Source organism: Lissotriton helveticus, chromosome 2_1, assembly GCF_964261635.1.
Source record: "Lissotriton helveticus chromosome 2_1, aLisHel1.1, whole genome shotgun sequence".
Taxonomy (NCBI): domain Eukaryota; kingdom Metazoa; phylum Chordata; class Amphibia; order Caudata; family Salamandridae; genus Lissotriton; species Lissotriton helveticus.
In genome coordinates this window covers 718,254,179-718,271,044 of record NC_136059.1, presented here as the reverse complement: position 1 = coordinate 718,271,044, position 16,866 = coordinate 718,254,179, and the positions used below count along the sequence as shown (strand labels likewise).

At 48.0% G+C, this 16,866-nt stretch overlaps 1 protein-coding gene across 1 annotated transcript in view; it reads left to right on the top strand.

Annotated features, from left to right (window-relative positions):
- CHD1 (chromodomain helicase DNA binding protein 1) overlaps window positions 1-16,866 on the top strand; it is a 1,592,763-nt gene that overhangs the window by 73,697 nt on the left and 1,502,200 nt on the right. The window contains exon 4 of the mRNA XM_078675438.1: window positions 8,433-8,549. Coding sequence (XP_078531564.1) covers window positions 8,433-8,549 — 117 coding nt within the window. The remainder of the gene's footprint in view (window positions 1-8,432; window positions 8,550-16,866) is intronic.

Here is a 16,866-nt window from a genome sequence, read left to right as displayed (position 1 = left end):
TGGTAAAATTAATTAGGAAGTGATCGGACCATATACAGGGAGATATGGTAGGTGTGGAGACAGTGAGGTTAGTGCTCCACACCTGGTCCAGAGTGTGTCCCTTGACATCAATCAATCAATCAGGAAATTTGTATAGCGCGCTACTCACCCGGAGGGTCTCAAGGCGCTTGGGGAGGGGGGGTCCGCTACTGCTCGAACAGCCAGGTCTTGAGTTGCTTCCTGAAGGAGAGGTGGTCTTGGGTCAGACGGAGGTGGATGGGGAGGGAATTCCAGGTCTTGGCTGCCAGGTAGGAGAAGGATCTTCCCCCCATGGTGGCTCTTCGAATGTGTGGAACGGCGGCAAGGGCGTGGCTGGTTGATCGTAGTTGGCGGGAGGGAGTGTAGAAGGTCAGGCGGTTGTTGAGGTACCTGGGGCCTAGGTCGTGGAGGGCTTTGTGTGCGTGGGTGAGGAGGCGGAATGTGATTCTTTTGCTGACGGGGAGCCAGTGCAGGTCTTTCAGGTGTCCGGAGATGTGGCTGTGACGGGGGATGTCCAGGATGAGTCGTGCGGAGGCGTTCTGGATGCGTTGGAGTCTTTTTTGTAGTTTGGCTGTGGTTCCGGTGTAGAGGGTGTTTCCGTAGTCCAGTCGGCTGGTGACAAGTGCCTGGGTGACCGTCTTCCTGGTTTCGGTGGGGATCCATCGGAAGATCTTTCGGAGCATGCGTAGGATGTTGAAACACGATGACGAGACGGCGTTGACTTGTCTGGTCATCGAGGTTGCGTGCGTGGTTCATTGGTTTCGGTGCGCTGCCTAGGGCCGGGGGCCACCAGGAGTCGTCCTAGGCAGATGGTGCAGATCCGAGGATGAGGACTTCCGTCTTGTCTGAGTTCAGTTTCAAGCGGCTGTTCTTCATCCAGTCGGCTACTTCTATCACCCCTTCGTGTAGGTTGGTTCTGGCGGTGGCGGGGTCGTTGGTGAGGGAGAGGATCAGCTGGGTGTCGTCGGCATAGGAGATGATGTTGAGGCTGTGTTGGCATGCGATGGCTGCGAGGGGGCTCATGTACACGTTGAAGAGGGTGGGGCTGAGTGATGATCCTTGTGGTACGCCGCAGATTACTTCGGTGGCCTCGGATCTGAACGGGGGGAGGCGGACTCTCTGGGTTCTTCCGGCGAGGAACGAGATGATCCACTCCAGTGCCTTCTCTTGGATTCCGGCGTTGCTGAGGCGTTGTACTAGGGTGCAGTGGCAGACAGTATCGAACGCTGTGGAGAGGTCCAGGAGGATGAGGGCCGCTGTTTCCCCGTTGTCAAGCAGGGTTCGGATGTCATCAGTGGCTGCGATGAGGGCGGTTTCGGTGCTGTGGTTGGCTCGGAAGCCGGACTGTGAGTGGTCGAGGGATCAGTTCGTCTCGAGGAAGGCAGCAAGCTGTCTGTTGACGGTCTTCTCGATGACTTTGGCCGGAAACGGGAGGGGTGAGATGAGGCGATAGTTCTTAAGGTCGGTGGGGTCTGCTGATGGTTTCTTCAGGAGGGTGCTGAGTTCGGCATGCTTCCAGCTCTCCGGGAAGGTGGCGGTGTTGAAGGAGCAGTTGATGATGTCCCGGAGTTGGGGTGCGATGACGGAGTCGGCCTTGTTGAAGACGTGGTGGGGGCATGGGTCTGTTGGCGAACCGGAGTGGATGGTGTTCATCGTGTGGATGGTGTCTTCGGTGTTGACTGGGGTCCAGGCGCGGAGGGTGGTGGTGGGGGGCGTTGGTTCTGTGGTTGGGTGCGTGGGCTGTTCACCGAAGCTGTTGTGTATGTCTGCGATCTTGCTGTGGAAGAACGTGGCGAGAGAGTTGCAGAGGTCTTGTGAGGGAGTGATGTCGTTTCCAGCGCTGGGGTTGGAGAGCTCTTTGACGATGCTGAAGAGCTCCTTGCTGTTGTGTGCGTTGTTGTCTAGTCGTTCCTTGAATGCTGACTTCTTGGTGGTGTGGATCAGCTGGTGGTGTTTGCGGGTGGCGTGCTTGAGGGCAGTCATGTTGTCTGTGGTTGGGTTCTTTCGCCAGGCTTTCTCGAGGGTGCGGCAATTCTTCTTGGAGTTCTTGAGGTTGTCGTTGAACCACGGGGCTGTCTTGCTTCCGGGCCTGTTGGGATGGGTTTTCAGGGGTGCGAGGTCGTCGGCGCAGTTGGTGATCCATTGTGCGAGGTTGAGGGCTGCTTGGTTGGGGTCCGTTAATCTGGCTGGAGGGTTCTGGTTCAGTGATGTGGTGAGCTGCTCGGTGGTGATCTTGTTCCAGTTCCTGCGGGGAACCTGTTGCTGGAGGTGGTGAGTCGTGGACTTTCTGAAGCTGAAGTGGGGACATGGGTTGCGGAGACGATATGGTGACTGAAATTGAAATCAGGGAGGAGTTCCATTAATTCGCTGGCATGGGGGCCGCCAGAGTCATCGTTGCACCAATAATTAAGGTCGCCAAGTAGGAGTATTTTTGCATAATCGTGACCACAGTTGCCAGCTGCTCACACAGTGAGAGAGGAAATGAGGACATGTATTGAGGAGGTCTGTATATTAGTACACAGATTAATGGGCCAGCCTTAGAATCAAGTTTAATAATCAGATTGTCTGCTGCAGGGAGATTTAAAGGGGACATAGAGGTGAAGACATGGTCTTTGTGAATGATGGCTGCTACTCCATCTCCCACCTTTCCTGGTGCCCGGTCGACATGCAGAATGTAATAAGTGTCTGGGAGGGCTGCCAAGATGTCCGGGGAGGAGTCAGCGTTAAGCCATGTTTCAGTAATAAAAATGATGTCGGGTTTATCTGATAGGAGGAAAAGGAAGATATCTAATTGATGTTCAACTAAGGAGCGAGTATTGAGGTAAGAGATGCGTAACTTTGAGTCTCTAACCTGCACCGGGATGGGCCTCTGGCTATAGCGAGGGACGGTAGGCAGGAGCCCTAGATGTGTATTCTGCTTTTGAAGGATGCCTAAGTGTTTGAGGCGTGCGTGAATGGCGGGGCAAAAGCGAAAGGTCTATCTGATGTAACCTTCTTAGGTCCTCCGAGGAGTAGGTAGTCGTTCGAGCAGGGGGACTGGCCCCGGCCTGGCACGGACGGGCGCAGACGGGCTTGCCTTTGGCGCGCCGGTGGCGCGCCCACTGCGCGCGTCCGCTACGCATCCGGGCTGGTAAGATAATTTTATCCTTGTGAGGGCAGGTGGTGCCAAGACAACTAGTCCTCCACCCCTAATTCTCCCCCAAGATGGCGGCTCAAGTGATGAGTAGCTTTCCTTCCTGATCTCCCCGACAGCGCCTAATCGGCTGAGGGTATGAGACGCGCATTGGTGCAAGTGAGTGAAAAAAGTGCGGTAAGTTTAAAAGCACACACAGTTAAAATGAGAACAGCTTAGCTCCTATTCCCGGCTTTCCGCCTCATGAACGGCAATCTGCTTGGTATGCGCGCGTGCGCACTAGCGCTGCTTTTATCCTTGTGAGGGCAGGTGGTGCCAAGACAACTAGTCCTCCACCCCAAATTCTTCCCCAAGATGACGGCTCAAGTGATGAGCAGCGTTCCTTCCTGATCTCCCCGACCGCGCCTAATCGGCTGAGGGTATGAGACGCGCGTTAGTGCAAGTGAGTGAAGAAAGTGCGGTAAGTTTAAAAGCACACACAGTTCAAATGAGAGCAGCTTAGCTCCTATTCCCGGCTTTCCGCCTCATGAACGGCAATCTGCTTGGTATGCGCGCGTGCGCACTAGCGCTGCTTTTATCCTTGTGAGGGCAGGTGGTGCCAAGACAACTAGTCCTCCACCCCAAATTCTTCCCCAAGATGACGGCTCAAGTGATGAGCAGCGTTCCTTCCTGATCTCCCCGACAGTGCCTAATTGGCTGAGGGTATGTGCAAGTGAGTGAAGAAAGTGCGGTAAGTTTAAAAGCACACACAGTTAAAATGAGAACAGCTTAGCTCCTATTCCCGGCTTTCCGCCTCAGGAATGTCAATCTGCTTGAAGTATTACTTCCTCGTCAAGAGCCTATGGTTTTTCCTACTGCAGCAGGTTCTGTTCAGAGACAACCCTCTCCTCCGCCTGTTCTAGATTCAGCAGGACCTTCATTACCTATGACGGAAGCTCAAGACCTTTTACCTGCGCTGCAAGATCAGGGAGTGCAGGATGATAGTAGTTTTTGAGGAAGGTGAACTTCCCTAGACACACGCTACCATTGATGAGTGGGAAGATTATTTAATTCAAACACCATCTCCACCGGCTTCTCATGCAATTCCTCCTCCGGAGGAGGACATTGGGGGTTTTCATGCCATTATGGAAAGAGCAGCAAACCGTTTTCACCTTCCCATGCCTGTTAAGCAGTTGCTTTTCATATGACTTCAAAGACCAGAGCAGGAAATCTGTCCATGCTATTACCATCATTGATCATATTTGGGAAGAGAGTGTTAAAATTATGGAGAATCCTTTCTCAGTGCCTTCAATCCTAGGATTGACAAGAAGTAGAAGGCCCTAGATGATGCCCCTGCATGCCTGACTGGCCAGCCTAGGCCAGATTAAATGATTTCCCAAGCTGTGCGACGGAGATCTAGAAATCCCTCAGCGCCAGTAACTGCACCACCAGATAAAGATGGCAGAAGAATATACTATATCGGAAAAAAATCACCACCATGGCAGGTGCTTCTGCGTGTGCTGCGAATTCCTTGGCAATTTTGGGAAGATACGATCGCCAAATGTGGTCGGATGTTGCTCAGTACCTCGAATTTTTGCCGGGTGACAAAAAACAAGAGGCAAGAAAAATTCTCCTTAAAGGGGAAAGGGCAGCATCTGAGATAATTGACATCTCCATGGATTTGGTCTCTCTAGGTTTTCGACAGTGGGCTGGGGCAGCTGTCCTCCGTCACCAAGGATGGCTAAAGTCTACCACCTTTTGTCCTGAGGTGCAGAGCAACATACTAGATATGCCATTCGATGGGGATGCACTGTTTGGCAAACACATTGACGATGCCTTGCATGAAATAAAAAAAAAGGACACAGCTAAAGCCTTAGGTACACTTCAATACAGGAAAACACCCTTTCGTGGTGCCCGTGGCAGAGGGTCTTACTCCTTTCGTGGGAGCTACCAAAAATATCATCCACAGACTTATTAATATAGATAAGGGTATCAACCAAAAGAATCTTACAGAGCCTCCCTCCTCCTGCTCCCGCTTACTCCAGACAATAAAACAGGAGAAAACCGCCCCAGCAGGACAGAGACCATACTGGAAAACAGTGACACCTCCCCAGCACCTGCAACAATTCTGCCACACCTCACCCAAGGACTTCAAATATTTCTCTACATTTCGACCAATGGAAGAAAATTACTTCCAACAAATGAGTCAAATTAGGTCATACCCTAAATTTCTGATAAAGAAAAAGTCGGGAGAGTGGAGGCCAATTCTAGACCTAAGGAGATTAAACAAATATCTGCAGAAAAAGTCCTTGCATATGGTTACTCGATTTGCAACTCCTCGATCATGCAGATTTCATCACGACGCTTGATCTGCAAGATGCAAATTTACACTTCCCTTATCATCCCAAACCTCAAAAGTTTCTCTGTTTCACTGTTGAAGGTGTTCCTTTTCAATTCAGAATTCTCCCTTTTGGTCTGCGGTCAGCTCCAAGAGTTTTACAAAATGTCTAGCTCCAGTTGCTGCTCATCTCAGGCTGCAGGGCCAGCAACTGTTCTCTTACCTAGACGACTGGTTGATAAAAGCACAATCTTTTTGACAAGCCTCAAAAGCAACGTTAATTTGCCTTCAAATGTTTCAATCTTGGGGCTCTCTCTCAACTTTCAAAAGTCAGTTCTACATCCCTCTGAGGACTCAATTTCTAGGGTCAGTTTTGGACACTGTCCAAGACCTCACATTCTTGTCCACAGAAAGCAATCACACCTAATCTCTCTAGCAAAAAGTTAAGAGGAAGAAAGTTCGCTCTGTGAGGCTAATAAAATCTCTTCTCGAAATAATGTCCTCTGCAATCTTATTGGTACCTCACTCTCATCTCAGAATGAGACCTGTACAAGACGAACTAGACAAACAATGGCCTCAGGTGACCAGTCGTACGACAACCTGGTAAGGATAACTCAAGCCATGCGAACAGCTCTACTTTAGTGGCAGCGCGCCAGCAATCTCATGACAGGGCTAACTTTGCTTTCCCGAACACTAGAGTTCGTCCTCACTACAGATGCTTCTCTTGAAGGATGGGGGGGCTCACCTGCAAGACCTACGCATAAGGGCAAAATAGTCCAAAGCACTTGCAAAAATGCACATCACCTTCCTGGAGCTTCGGGACATATTTCTAGCCCTACAGGCTTTCCTCCCAAGGCTTCAAGGATCCTCAGTCCTCCTAAGGATGGACAATACCACATGCATGCATTACCTAAACAAGCAAGGGGGAACGCGCTCTCTCATCCTATCTTAAGAAGCTCAAAAGATATGGAAATGGCTTCTTTCTCACCACATATCTGTAAAGGTGGAACATCTGCCTGGGATAAAGAACAGTCTAGCAGATACCTTGAGCAGGACTTCCAATTATTGCCACAAATGGGCACTGGATCAGAAGCTTCTAGATTACATCTTCCAGATCTGGGGCAAGCCCAACTTGGATCTCTTTGCTTCCGAGACAAATCGTAAGTGCCAATCCAATGCCAGCTGGGAACCAGAAAAAGGCTTTCTGATGAGGTGGACCGGGATCTTCGCCTACGCCTTTCCCGCTTTTCCTTTACTACCGAGACTTTTGATGAATTTGAAAATGGAGCTGTCCCAAATAATTCTCATTGCCCCATGTTGGCTGGTTCACAGAACTTCTGCTACTCTCATAATGCAGCGCTTTCGCCTTCCAGTATCGCCAACACTGTTGACATTGAGCAGGGGCCAGATTCTCCTTCCACTTTCAGCCCCACTGCAGCTGCATGCCTGGCCTCTGAACTCTCTGAATTCAAGGAGTTAGATTTGCCTCAGGACTGTAGAGACATGCTTACTAAAGCAAGGTCACCATCCACGATTAAGACTTACTCTCTCAAATGGAAACGTTTTTGTTTGTGTTGTCTTAATAAGGCTGTACATCCTCTTGATGGTTCTCCGGACAAAATGTGACCTTATCTGCTCTCACTGGCTAAATCTGACCTTATCTTCACGTCCATTAAGCTACATCTGGTCGTCCTCTATTTACAGGCATTCCTCTGGAGGTCCATCTCTTTGGTATAGCCGTCTGGTCAAGCAGTTCGTGAAAGGACTTTTCAGAGCATACCCTCCTATAAGAGCTCCTCCTTCGGAATGGAGACTTAATATAGTTTTGGCGCAACTTATGAAGCATCCCTTCAAACCAATTCATAGAGTGGAACTTAAATATGTCTCCTGGAAAGTTGCTCTTTTGTTAGCTCTTACTTCAGCATAGACAGTCAGCGAAATACAAGCATTTACTATTAAAGAGGCATACCTGCGCTTTACCAATGATTATGTTCTACTTAGAACGAATCCGACTTTTATACCTAGGATTCCCTCGTCTTCCCATCTTAATGAGCCAATTATTCTGCGTACATTCTTTCCTAGCCCTGCTTCCCCGGCTTAAAAGGCTTTTCACACTCTGGATGTAAAGAAATGGTCGGACCAATTGTTTGTGTCCTATGCGGCGCAAAAACCAGGTACGGCAGTGATTAAAGCAACAATTTCTAGGTGGATTGCATCAGCTATTCAATTTTGTCACTCTCTAAAGCAGGATATCCTCTTGCTGTCAAACCTTAAGCTCATTCCACAAGAGCATTGTTGTCAGCACCTCTTTTTGCTGGAGTGCTATTAGATGAAATTTGCCGTGCTGTAACTTTAATTTTTTTTCATACAATAACACTGCATTACTGCAGAAGCAGCAGTAGGGCAAGCAGTTATACGCAACCTTTTCCAATAAAGTAAGCCTCTGTTTCGGAGGTGATTATTTATTAAATATTAATTAAATATATTTGCTTTACATGTTATTGCTGGTTTATTCTCTCTTTATGCATAAATGCTTCTTAAATATTGTATTGCATATATGGTGGATATGTTTAAGTATATCTTTTTATGAGGTATCTGTGTCATTCGTACGATACCCACCATCCTCTTAAATGTAAAAGTATACCTGCTTGCTATTTTGATTCAAGCATGTGAATCTATGAAAGATCCTGGATAAGAAAACAAGTTACTTACCTTTAACTTTAGTTATCCAGTATTGGTATCTTTAATACAATACATTCTGAATGTACTTCTCAGAAGAAACATCTTTCTTAAAATAGCTGCTGTAATGCAGTTGGTATGAGGAGGAGATGGTGATTTGGGGGATGTATGTTTGTTTTATGTTAAAATAGGTGTTTCCCATTTTGCCACTGTGTTTTCGTTCACCATACCATCGACCCATCCATACTTTTTTAATATTGATTTTTTTTTTCCCCCTCACTCTAGTTTTGGAAATCCAATCCAAGTATTTTGGCTGTTCAGAGATCAGCCATGCTCAGGAAACAGCAGCAACTTCATCAGAAGCCACACGCTAAGGCATCATCTGATAGTGAGTCAGAAGAGGTACATTTCCAACTTAAAGTACACCTATACTGTAATATTCTGATTTTCTTGCAGTATGCTAGACTAAATGAGATCAATAAAAGGGTGGGTGATGACACTTTGGCCATAGAGCAAATGGAGTTGAGACGATCTACTGCTTGTTAAAAATTCAGTGAAGAAGAGATAATATGGTAGACCAAAATAGACATGACGAGGAGACGATCTTTTAGAACATACCCAACCTTTTGTCTTGCCAGTGCTTTTTGCTGATCCTGTTCTGCTTCAGCAAAAAGCAAAAAGTTTGTTTTTCGAAACAGCATCTGTAGAACTAAAAAGCCTCTATATTGTGGTGACGCTGGCATGCGTAAACACACACCACATGTATGCCCAGGAAGTAGCCGTTTAAAAAAATAAATAAATAATTCACCGTTTAAAATGGATGCACGCCAGTTTTGGAGCAGTAAATTAACAAAAATATGTATGAAAGGGCATAAAAGTTTATGGAACGGCTCAGTTGTATAGTGCATCTAGTGAGCCCTCCATAAAGAAACCATAGTTAATATTTATTCATTTTCCTTTAAAAGAAAAACCCAAACACAATGAGAGTTGGCTGTGGAGCAGGAGAAGGGACAGGAGGCTAGCAATTCGCCACTGTTTAACAGTAGGAACACTGGGAGCATGTATAAGAACAGCGGCGGAGCAGACAGTGTGGAGATCTAAAAAATAAAATCTGATGGGAAAGGGTTGCAGACGCAGCGTAAACGCGGGGGGTGGTGACAGAGGAATACAGTGCTTGAGTGGGGGATTTGAGAGTGGAAGCAGCACACATGAGCTATGGCAATGAAACACATGCAATCCCATGGAATCCTGACAAAAAAACAGTACTTCCTTGAATGTAATCTGTGGAAGGATAAAGTCATCCAATCAAAAAAGTATTTCAAATAAACAGTAAGGAAATGAGATTAACAAGAATGCCAACCAACTGTAAGCATTCCGCTGTAGCAAAGCCAACAGTAAGTATTGGTATTATCTATAAAAGGCATTGAGTAGCTGTCTGTAGGGGAGGCATAAAAAGTAGCTTTTTAGGAGTTGCATAAACCGAAATCAATCCAGTGCAGTGTCTTGATTGTAAATGTCCACCCTACTCTGTCCAAAGATTTTTCTGCATCTAAGGCAATTGCAGCCATAGCAGATGATGTCACATAAACTTTATTTAAGTACATTTAAGAACCAGAATAATTTGAACAGTCTCATAATGAATCCAGATAGTTATTTTACAGACTAGTTTTTGGGAGTTAAAATTCCAATCTGATCAAAAAAGAATTTGTCAAATTTCAGATGAACAGATGTATTAGTGAGTACCCTATACATTTTCATAAGGGCAACACCGCATCATTTTTAGCTGCTTGATATATTACCACATCTAAAAATGTATCGTTCTGGTGCGCCCTAACCAAAAAATCCTTGTGTAATTGGAAATGATTAGTACAAAAAGTGGGGCAAAATAAGAATGCAATTCTCGAAGAAAATCTGACACCAGGGATTTATCTTTTTAAGAGCAAAGAGAGCATTATTAATAGATTATAGTAATCTGTTATATTCCCGAAATGAAGTGGATAAAATCATGGTCAGTCATAAAGAAGAACATGAATACTTGCCCAAAAAGAAACTTCAAGACTAGCTAGACCATAAACATTTACATTAAAGAATGTAATTTTGACATTATCAACTTTCACTTTCTTGTGAAGTACAATGTCACTAGATAAAGGATTATGAAAGACTAGCACCATTCTTCTTACGAAAAGCTTCAGAAGAAAACACCCGGCTAACCCATTGTTTTGTTTTTTACTTCTTAACTTGCAATGATAAGTTTCTTTCCTGAAGTAAAACACTGCTGGCTTTAAGTCCAACCAGATCAAAAAAGACTCTTTGCTGCTCATAGGATTGCAGATATGCTTAACATTCTGCATATCAGTTTGTACAGTTTCAATAAAGTAATTAGTAATTTTGGCTGCCTAGTTATGGTTCAGCCGCATTTTCCATTGAAAATAAAAAAAAAACATTGTTAATAATGGCTTATTTGGAAATCTGCACACAATTTTGCACATCCTTAGTAGGACTGGTTTAATGGGTTTGCTTGCCATGTTTTGTGCATATCCATGCAAAGGTAAAAATAGCATTTCAAGATCTACTGAAAGGATGTACACCAAACTTGACCTGGAGGAAGAACTTTATTCAGAAACCTTGCTTTTTGTAGTTTGGTGTAAATCCATACCGCAGTTTTTAGATATCAGCGTTTGGAAAATGTGTAGTGGGCATTTTAAATGTATTGATATCTTGGCCATTCAAGTCCGTAAACTGTTAGAGGATCCAGAAATTCTAATGGATACACCTGCCTGTGGATTCCTCGCCTTTTGAATTATCTCACTGCACAGCATTCCACAGAAACTTTTCTCCTCAGCTCTCCCACTACGAGGACATCACAATGGAACGGCTCTGCACGCGACTCTGCGTGAGCCATAAGACAACTCCGTCAGCGTTCTGAAGTCAGTTTCCATTTTCTGCACCGTCAACACTTAATGTTATTTTCCCAATCTCTCCATTTCTGGGAGTTTCTTTGTAGAGGATTGTCGTGACTTTGTAGCCATCAAGGATGAAAACTATATGGAAAATCAAGTTTTAAGCCATTCAGAAAATGTGGGGCCACATGTCCATCACTGACCCCCCATGAAACTGTTTATGATGACTTTTGTCGGACCTCGACGTTGTGACGTGCACTTCATGCAAGCGCATGAATCCTAAAGCGCTGAAGGAGAGGGAGGCCAAATTATTCATGGCCAAGGCCAAGAAGCAGAAAAGTGGTCACAGGAGGTCAATGACCCATTTGAAGTCGCTGACTCTTAGAGTTCGAAGAAAAGCAGTGCCATGGTTCTCGATATCGTTCATCGAAGGATGCGACTCTGAAGTCGGTGTCTGTGTCCTAGAAGTCCTCGTAGGGATGAGACCTCTCCATCTCCTTTACCTTAGGGTACTCTAGCTAGACGTGTCCCTGTGGTAGACATTTGCAAGTTGGCAACATGGGCCTCCCTCCACACCTTTGTGAAGCACTGTTGCTTGGAGTCGGAGGTGAGGAGGGACGGTCATTTTCCACGTTCTGTGCTGCAGGATGTTTTTGTATAGGCAGGCAGGCCCCCTCCGCCAGCTCCGGGACTGCTTGAGTATTTAATTCAAAGGTGAGGAATCCACAGGCAGGTGTATCCTTCAGAAGAACAAGTTACTTACTTTCAGTAATGCTTTTTCTGGTGGATACAGTATCTTCTGTGGATTCCTCACTGACGCACCCGCCTCCCCGTTGCCTGATTTATTGTTGGAATCATGTAATGTTGAAATCATGTAATACTTGGCACTTGGAAATATTGATGATGATGATGAATTTCCTGTTTTGGCTGTGTTTAGAATACTGTGTATACTTGTGAAAATGTTGTCGGGTGCTTCGAAGGCACGGAAAAAATGGGTGGAACTGATGTTAGCACACCAAGGTCTTATGGCTCCAATTAAGTCATCCGGAGTCGTGTGCAGAGCTGTTCCATTGTGATACCCTCGTCGACATGGGAGAGCTGAGGTGAAAAGTTTCTGTGGAATGCAGCACATTGGGATAATTCAAAAGGTGAGGAATCCACAGGCAGATGCTGTAGCCACCAGAAAAAGCATTACCGAAGGTAAGTAATGTTCGAGGCATGTGGGCTGCTAAATTCATATCTATTGCATAGATCCCCGCCTAGTGTTGGGTCCGGATGATTGCACATTGTTGTCCTGGAAGAGTCTTCGAAGTATCACGAGATAGGTGGCTCCTCCCCTGGACTACAGTGCGCATGGGCATCGACTCCATCCCCAGATTGTTTTTTTCTGCCATTGGGTTCAGATGTGATTTCGACGTCTCCTGTTCGGAATCGATAAAACAACCTTTGAAGGCCACAAGGCTTTCTTTACTTCGTCGGTATTGTTAGCGTTCGGTCTCGTGTGTACTCCAACTCTTCGAGTCGGATAACTGTGGAGTCGGGTGACTCTTCGGTCATCGAGGCCCTGTCGACGCAGCAAGACCCAGACGACGCTACGATGGAACGAAGCCCGTTCAAGTACTGTCTCGTGTGCGGTTCGAAATACCCACACATCGACGTGCATCCTGTATGCAACAAGTGCCTGTCGCCGGACCACAACGAGGCCAACTGTATGGCCTGTTCCAAATTCAGGTCGAAGAAGACGGTCAAGATTCGGCGCATGGCGCACCTCGAGGCCCAGCGATCGGCACCAGCGCCTGTCGACATCTTTACAGACCTCGAAGCAGACGAGCAAGAGCTTCACCTGCAGATCTCACCTTCATCGGCGGAGGTCGAGGCCGACTACGGGGAACCCATCGAGGGCCTGGACCTGTACGAAACCGTCGAGGAGGTAGGGGACGACGAGGAAGTTTATGGGGCCGCGGAAGATAGCTCGGAGGAAGAGCTATGCCCCGTGCGTACAATTACTAAGGCTCAGGTCACGGGATCGCCACTCAGCCTTACCCACGACCCTACTCCTCGATCCTCGGCCCCGCCTCCTGGCCCGGCTACGGACACGACTACGGAGCCTCCATCACACAAATCGAAACCGAAACCTTCGGAATCGAAAACTACAAAGATGGCCGACACACCATCGAAACCGAAGACGTCTGGGACTGCATCGGCGCCGTCGTCTTCGGACGCCTCGAAGCCGAAGAAGGCTGTCGATCAGGCTAAGGTACCGAAAGGGGCCAAGGAGACCAGCTCGAAGAAGATCGTCGAGCCAGTGTCGTCTAAGGTGGTCGAGCCGAAGTCGAAAGAGACTGTCGAGACTCCTTCAGCAACAACTGCCGCACCAACAGGCACGCGGACAGTCGAAACGGCGTCAGCAAAGGGCACCGAGCCGAAGTCTGGAGCCCCTACGCCGAAGGTCAAATCCGCTGCTCCAAAGTCAGCGACGTCAACGACTAAGGCCGGGACGGGGGACCGGAGCACAGCTGTCGAAGGTGCATCCGCGCCTCTGCCGCACAAAGACATATCGTCGACGCATGGCTCTTCCCCTGTGGGTGGACAGAGGTCGTCGGTCGGCTCGACAAAGCCATCCGCTTCGTTTACAAAGCAAGTCACGGACTCCCTGAAACGAATAAAGGACAAGGCGTCGGAGCAGAAAACACACTCGGTGCCGAGGCAGAGTTTTCCACTGGACAAGACTTCGAGGCCGATACTCTACACTATACCGCCAAAGGTGGCGCCGAAGGCTTTTGCCCCTCGTACGGTGACCGAGGAATCAGTGGCTCAGCTCACGGGAGGTTTTGGTCGACCACCCTTGCCTGACGAACATTCAGAGCAGTTTATCGACACCGATACAGGTAGATTAACCCTCTACAAAAGGAAAATTACAGCACAGCCTGTAGAATCCTATGTCATACCTCTAAAAAGGAAAAGGCCTGCACCAGACACGCCGGACCTTGTTGAACCCATCCCTCAAGGGCCTGGGAGGAGTCCTACACCTTCACCCACTGGATCCAATGGGGATGAGGGTGACCAAGATGAGCAGTATAACTTCCCTGAAAATACTGACCCTGATGAGCAGCAAGAATCATGGATACACTCTGGTGATCAGGGGGACCAACAGCTGGTCAGTGACCCACATCTGTATGGTGTTAAAACTTCTCCCACTGAAGACTCTGCGGCATTTAATGCCTTAATTGAAAGGGCAGCTTCAAACCCACAAAGTAGAGATGCATGCCGACCCAGTGGAAGTTGACTTTTTATTTGATACTTTTTCGGCATCAGAAAAAACGGTGAAGACACTTCCAATGCTTAAGGGGGTTCTCAAGCATGCCACAGACATTTTCAAGGAACCCACCAGAGCCAGAGTGGTGAACCCACGTATTGAAAAGAAATACAGGCCGGCGCCTGGTGACCCTACTTATATTAGGGGACAGTTGCCTCTAGACTCATTGGTGGTCTCCAATGCCCGCAAGAGGGCAAATTCACAGACAACGGGTGAAGCTCCTCCCCCGGACAAAGAGTCTAAAGTGCTGGAGGCAGGGGGCAAAAGGGTGGCTGCGCAGGCAGCCAACATATGGCGCATTTCTAACACTCAAGCCCTGTTATCCAGGTATGATAGGGCGCACTATGACACCTTAGAGCAGTTCTTACAACACCTTCCAGACCAGTTTAAAGAAGGAGCTGAGATGCTGATACAAGAGGGCAAGCTCATTTCTAACGCTGCGATTAAATGTGCGCTAGATGTTGCTGATACAGCTGCAAGAGCAATAAACACTAGTGTTATGTTAAGGCGTCAGGCATGGCTCCGCATCTCAGGGTTCAAGCCTGAGATACAAACGACTATCCTCAACCAGCCCGTCAATCCAGACAGACTGTTTGGCCCAGAGGTTGATACCACCCTCGAAAAGATAAAAAAAGATACTGAAACGGCTAAGTCCATGGGGGCGCTTCAGTCTCAGCAATACAGAGGGAACACTTTTCGTCGCTCAGGTGCACGGGGTGTTGCCAGAGGACACTTGGCACAGCAGTTTCAACAAGGGAGGCGCCCAGGCCTCGTACCCAAAACAGAATAGAGGTGGTTACAGAGGAAACAGCGCAAAGGGCAGAGGCAGAGGCAACAACAATTCCCGTTCTTCTGCTGCCAACAAACAGTGACTCCCTGTCACTGCCCCCCGACCATCCAACACCTGTCGGGGGGAGACTCCAGCAGTTCCTGCCAGTCTGGAATTCCATCACCATAGACAGGTGGGTCAGGAAACTTATCCAATACGGCTACTGTTTAGAGCTAACATCCACTCCACCCAACATACCCCCAAGACACCGTCCTATGTCAGCAGAGCACTTGCACTTATTGCAGCAAGAAGTCCTGGTGATGCTGCAAAAAGGCGCTATAGAGCTCGTGCCGGTGGAGGAAGAAGGCACAGGGGTTTATTCCCTGTACTTCTTAATCCCAAAAAAGGACGGCTCGCTCAGGCCCATTCTAGACCTACGGCCCCTCAACCTCTACATACTCTCAGAACATTTTCACATGTTAACACTACAGCAGGTTCTACCATTGTTAAACCAGGGGGACTTCCTCGCAACCGTGGACCTCAAGGATGCTTATTTTCCCATACCACTCCACCCGTCCCACAGAAAGTACCTCAGGTTCACCATACAAAACAGGCATTACCAGTTCAAGGTCCTGCCCTTCGGGGTAACCACTGCCCCCAGAGTGTTCACGAAGTGTCTGGCGACCGTGGCGGAGCACCTCAGGAGACAAAACATACATGTCTATCCTTACCTAGATGACTGGCTCGTTCAAGCAAAGTCGGAACAGCAGTGCGCCGCGGACATGTCCCACACAATTCACCTCCTTCACAGTCTGGGGTTTTCGTTAAACTATCCAAAGTCGCACCTCCAGCCAGCCCATGTGCGGCAGTATCTGGGCGCGACAATCAATACTCTGACAGCTACGGCTCAGCCAACCCAGGTGAGGATCGACAACATCCAGTCGCTCATCCGGAGGTTCAGACCGCAAAACTCACTCCCAGCGAGAGTGTTCATGCAGTTGATAGGCATGATGGCCTCCTGCATCTTCATTGTCCCGCACGCACGGTTGCATATGCGTCCGCTCCAAGAATGCTTGGCGCATCAGTGGACTCAGGCTCAAGGACAGTTAAAAGACCTAGTGTTGGTCACCGGTCGGGCGTACAACTCTCTGCATTGGTGGAATCCACACAACCTTTGCAAGGGCCGACCGTTCCAGGAGCCTGTGCCACAGATTATCCTAACAACGGACGCATCTCTCCAGGGGTGGGGAGCTCATGTGCTCCACTACACTGTGCAGGGACTATGGACGACGCAGCAAAAGAAGATGCACATCAACTATCTGGAATTGATGGCGATCTTCATGGCACTCAAATCCTTCAAGATACATCTGTGCAACAAAGTCAGTGTTAATCCGGACGGACAACATGACGGCGATGTATTACATCCAGAAACAGGGAGGTACGCACTCTCCACAGCTGTCTCACCTGGCTCAGAGCATGTGGAAGTGGGCCATTCAGAGGAACGTCTTCCTCCTGGCGGAACACCTCCCGGGCACGGACAATCGGATGGCAGATCTGCTCAGCAGGTACAGCCATCAAATGCACGAGTGGGAGATACATCCATCAGTACTCCACCCGTACTTTCAACAGTGGGGTCATCCAGAGATAGACCTGTTTGCCACAAGGGAAAACGCAAAATGCCAACACTTTGCCGCCAGGTTCCCTCACCCACAGTCGCAGGGAAATGCGATATGG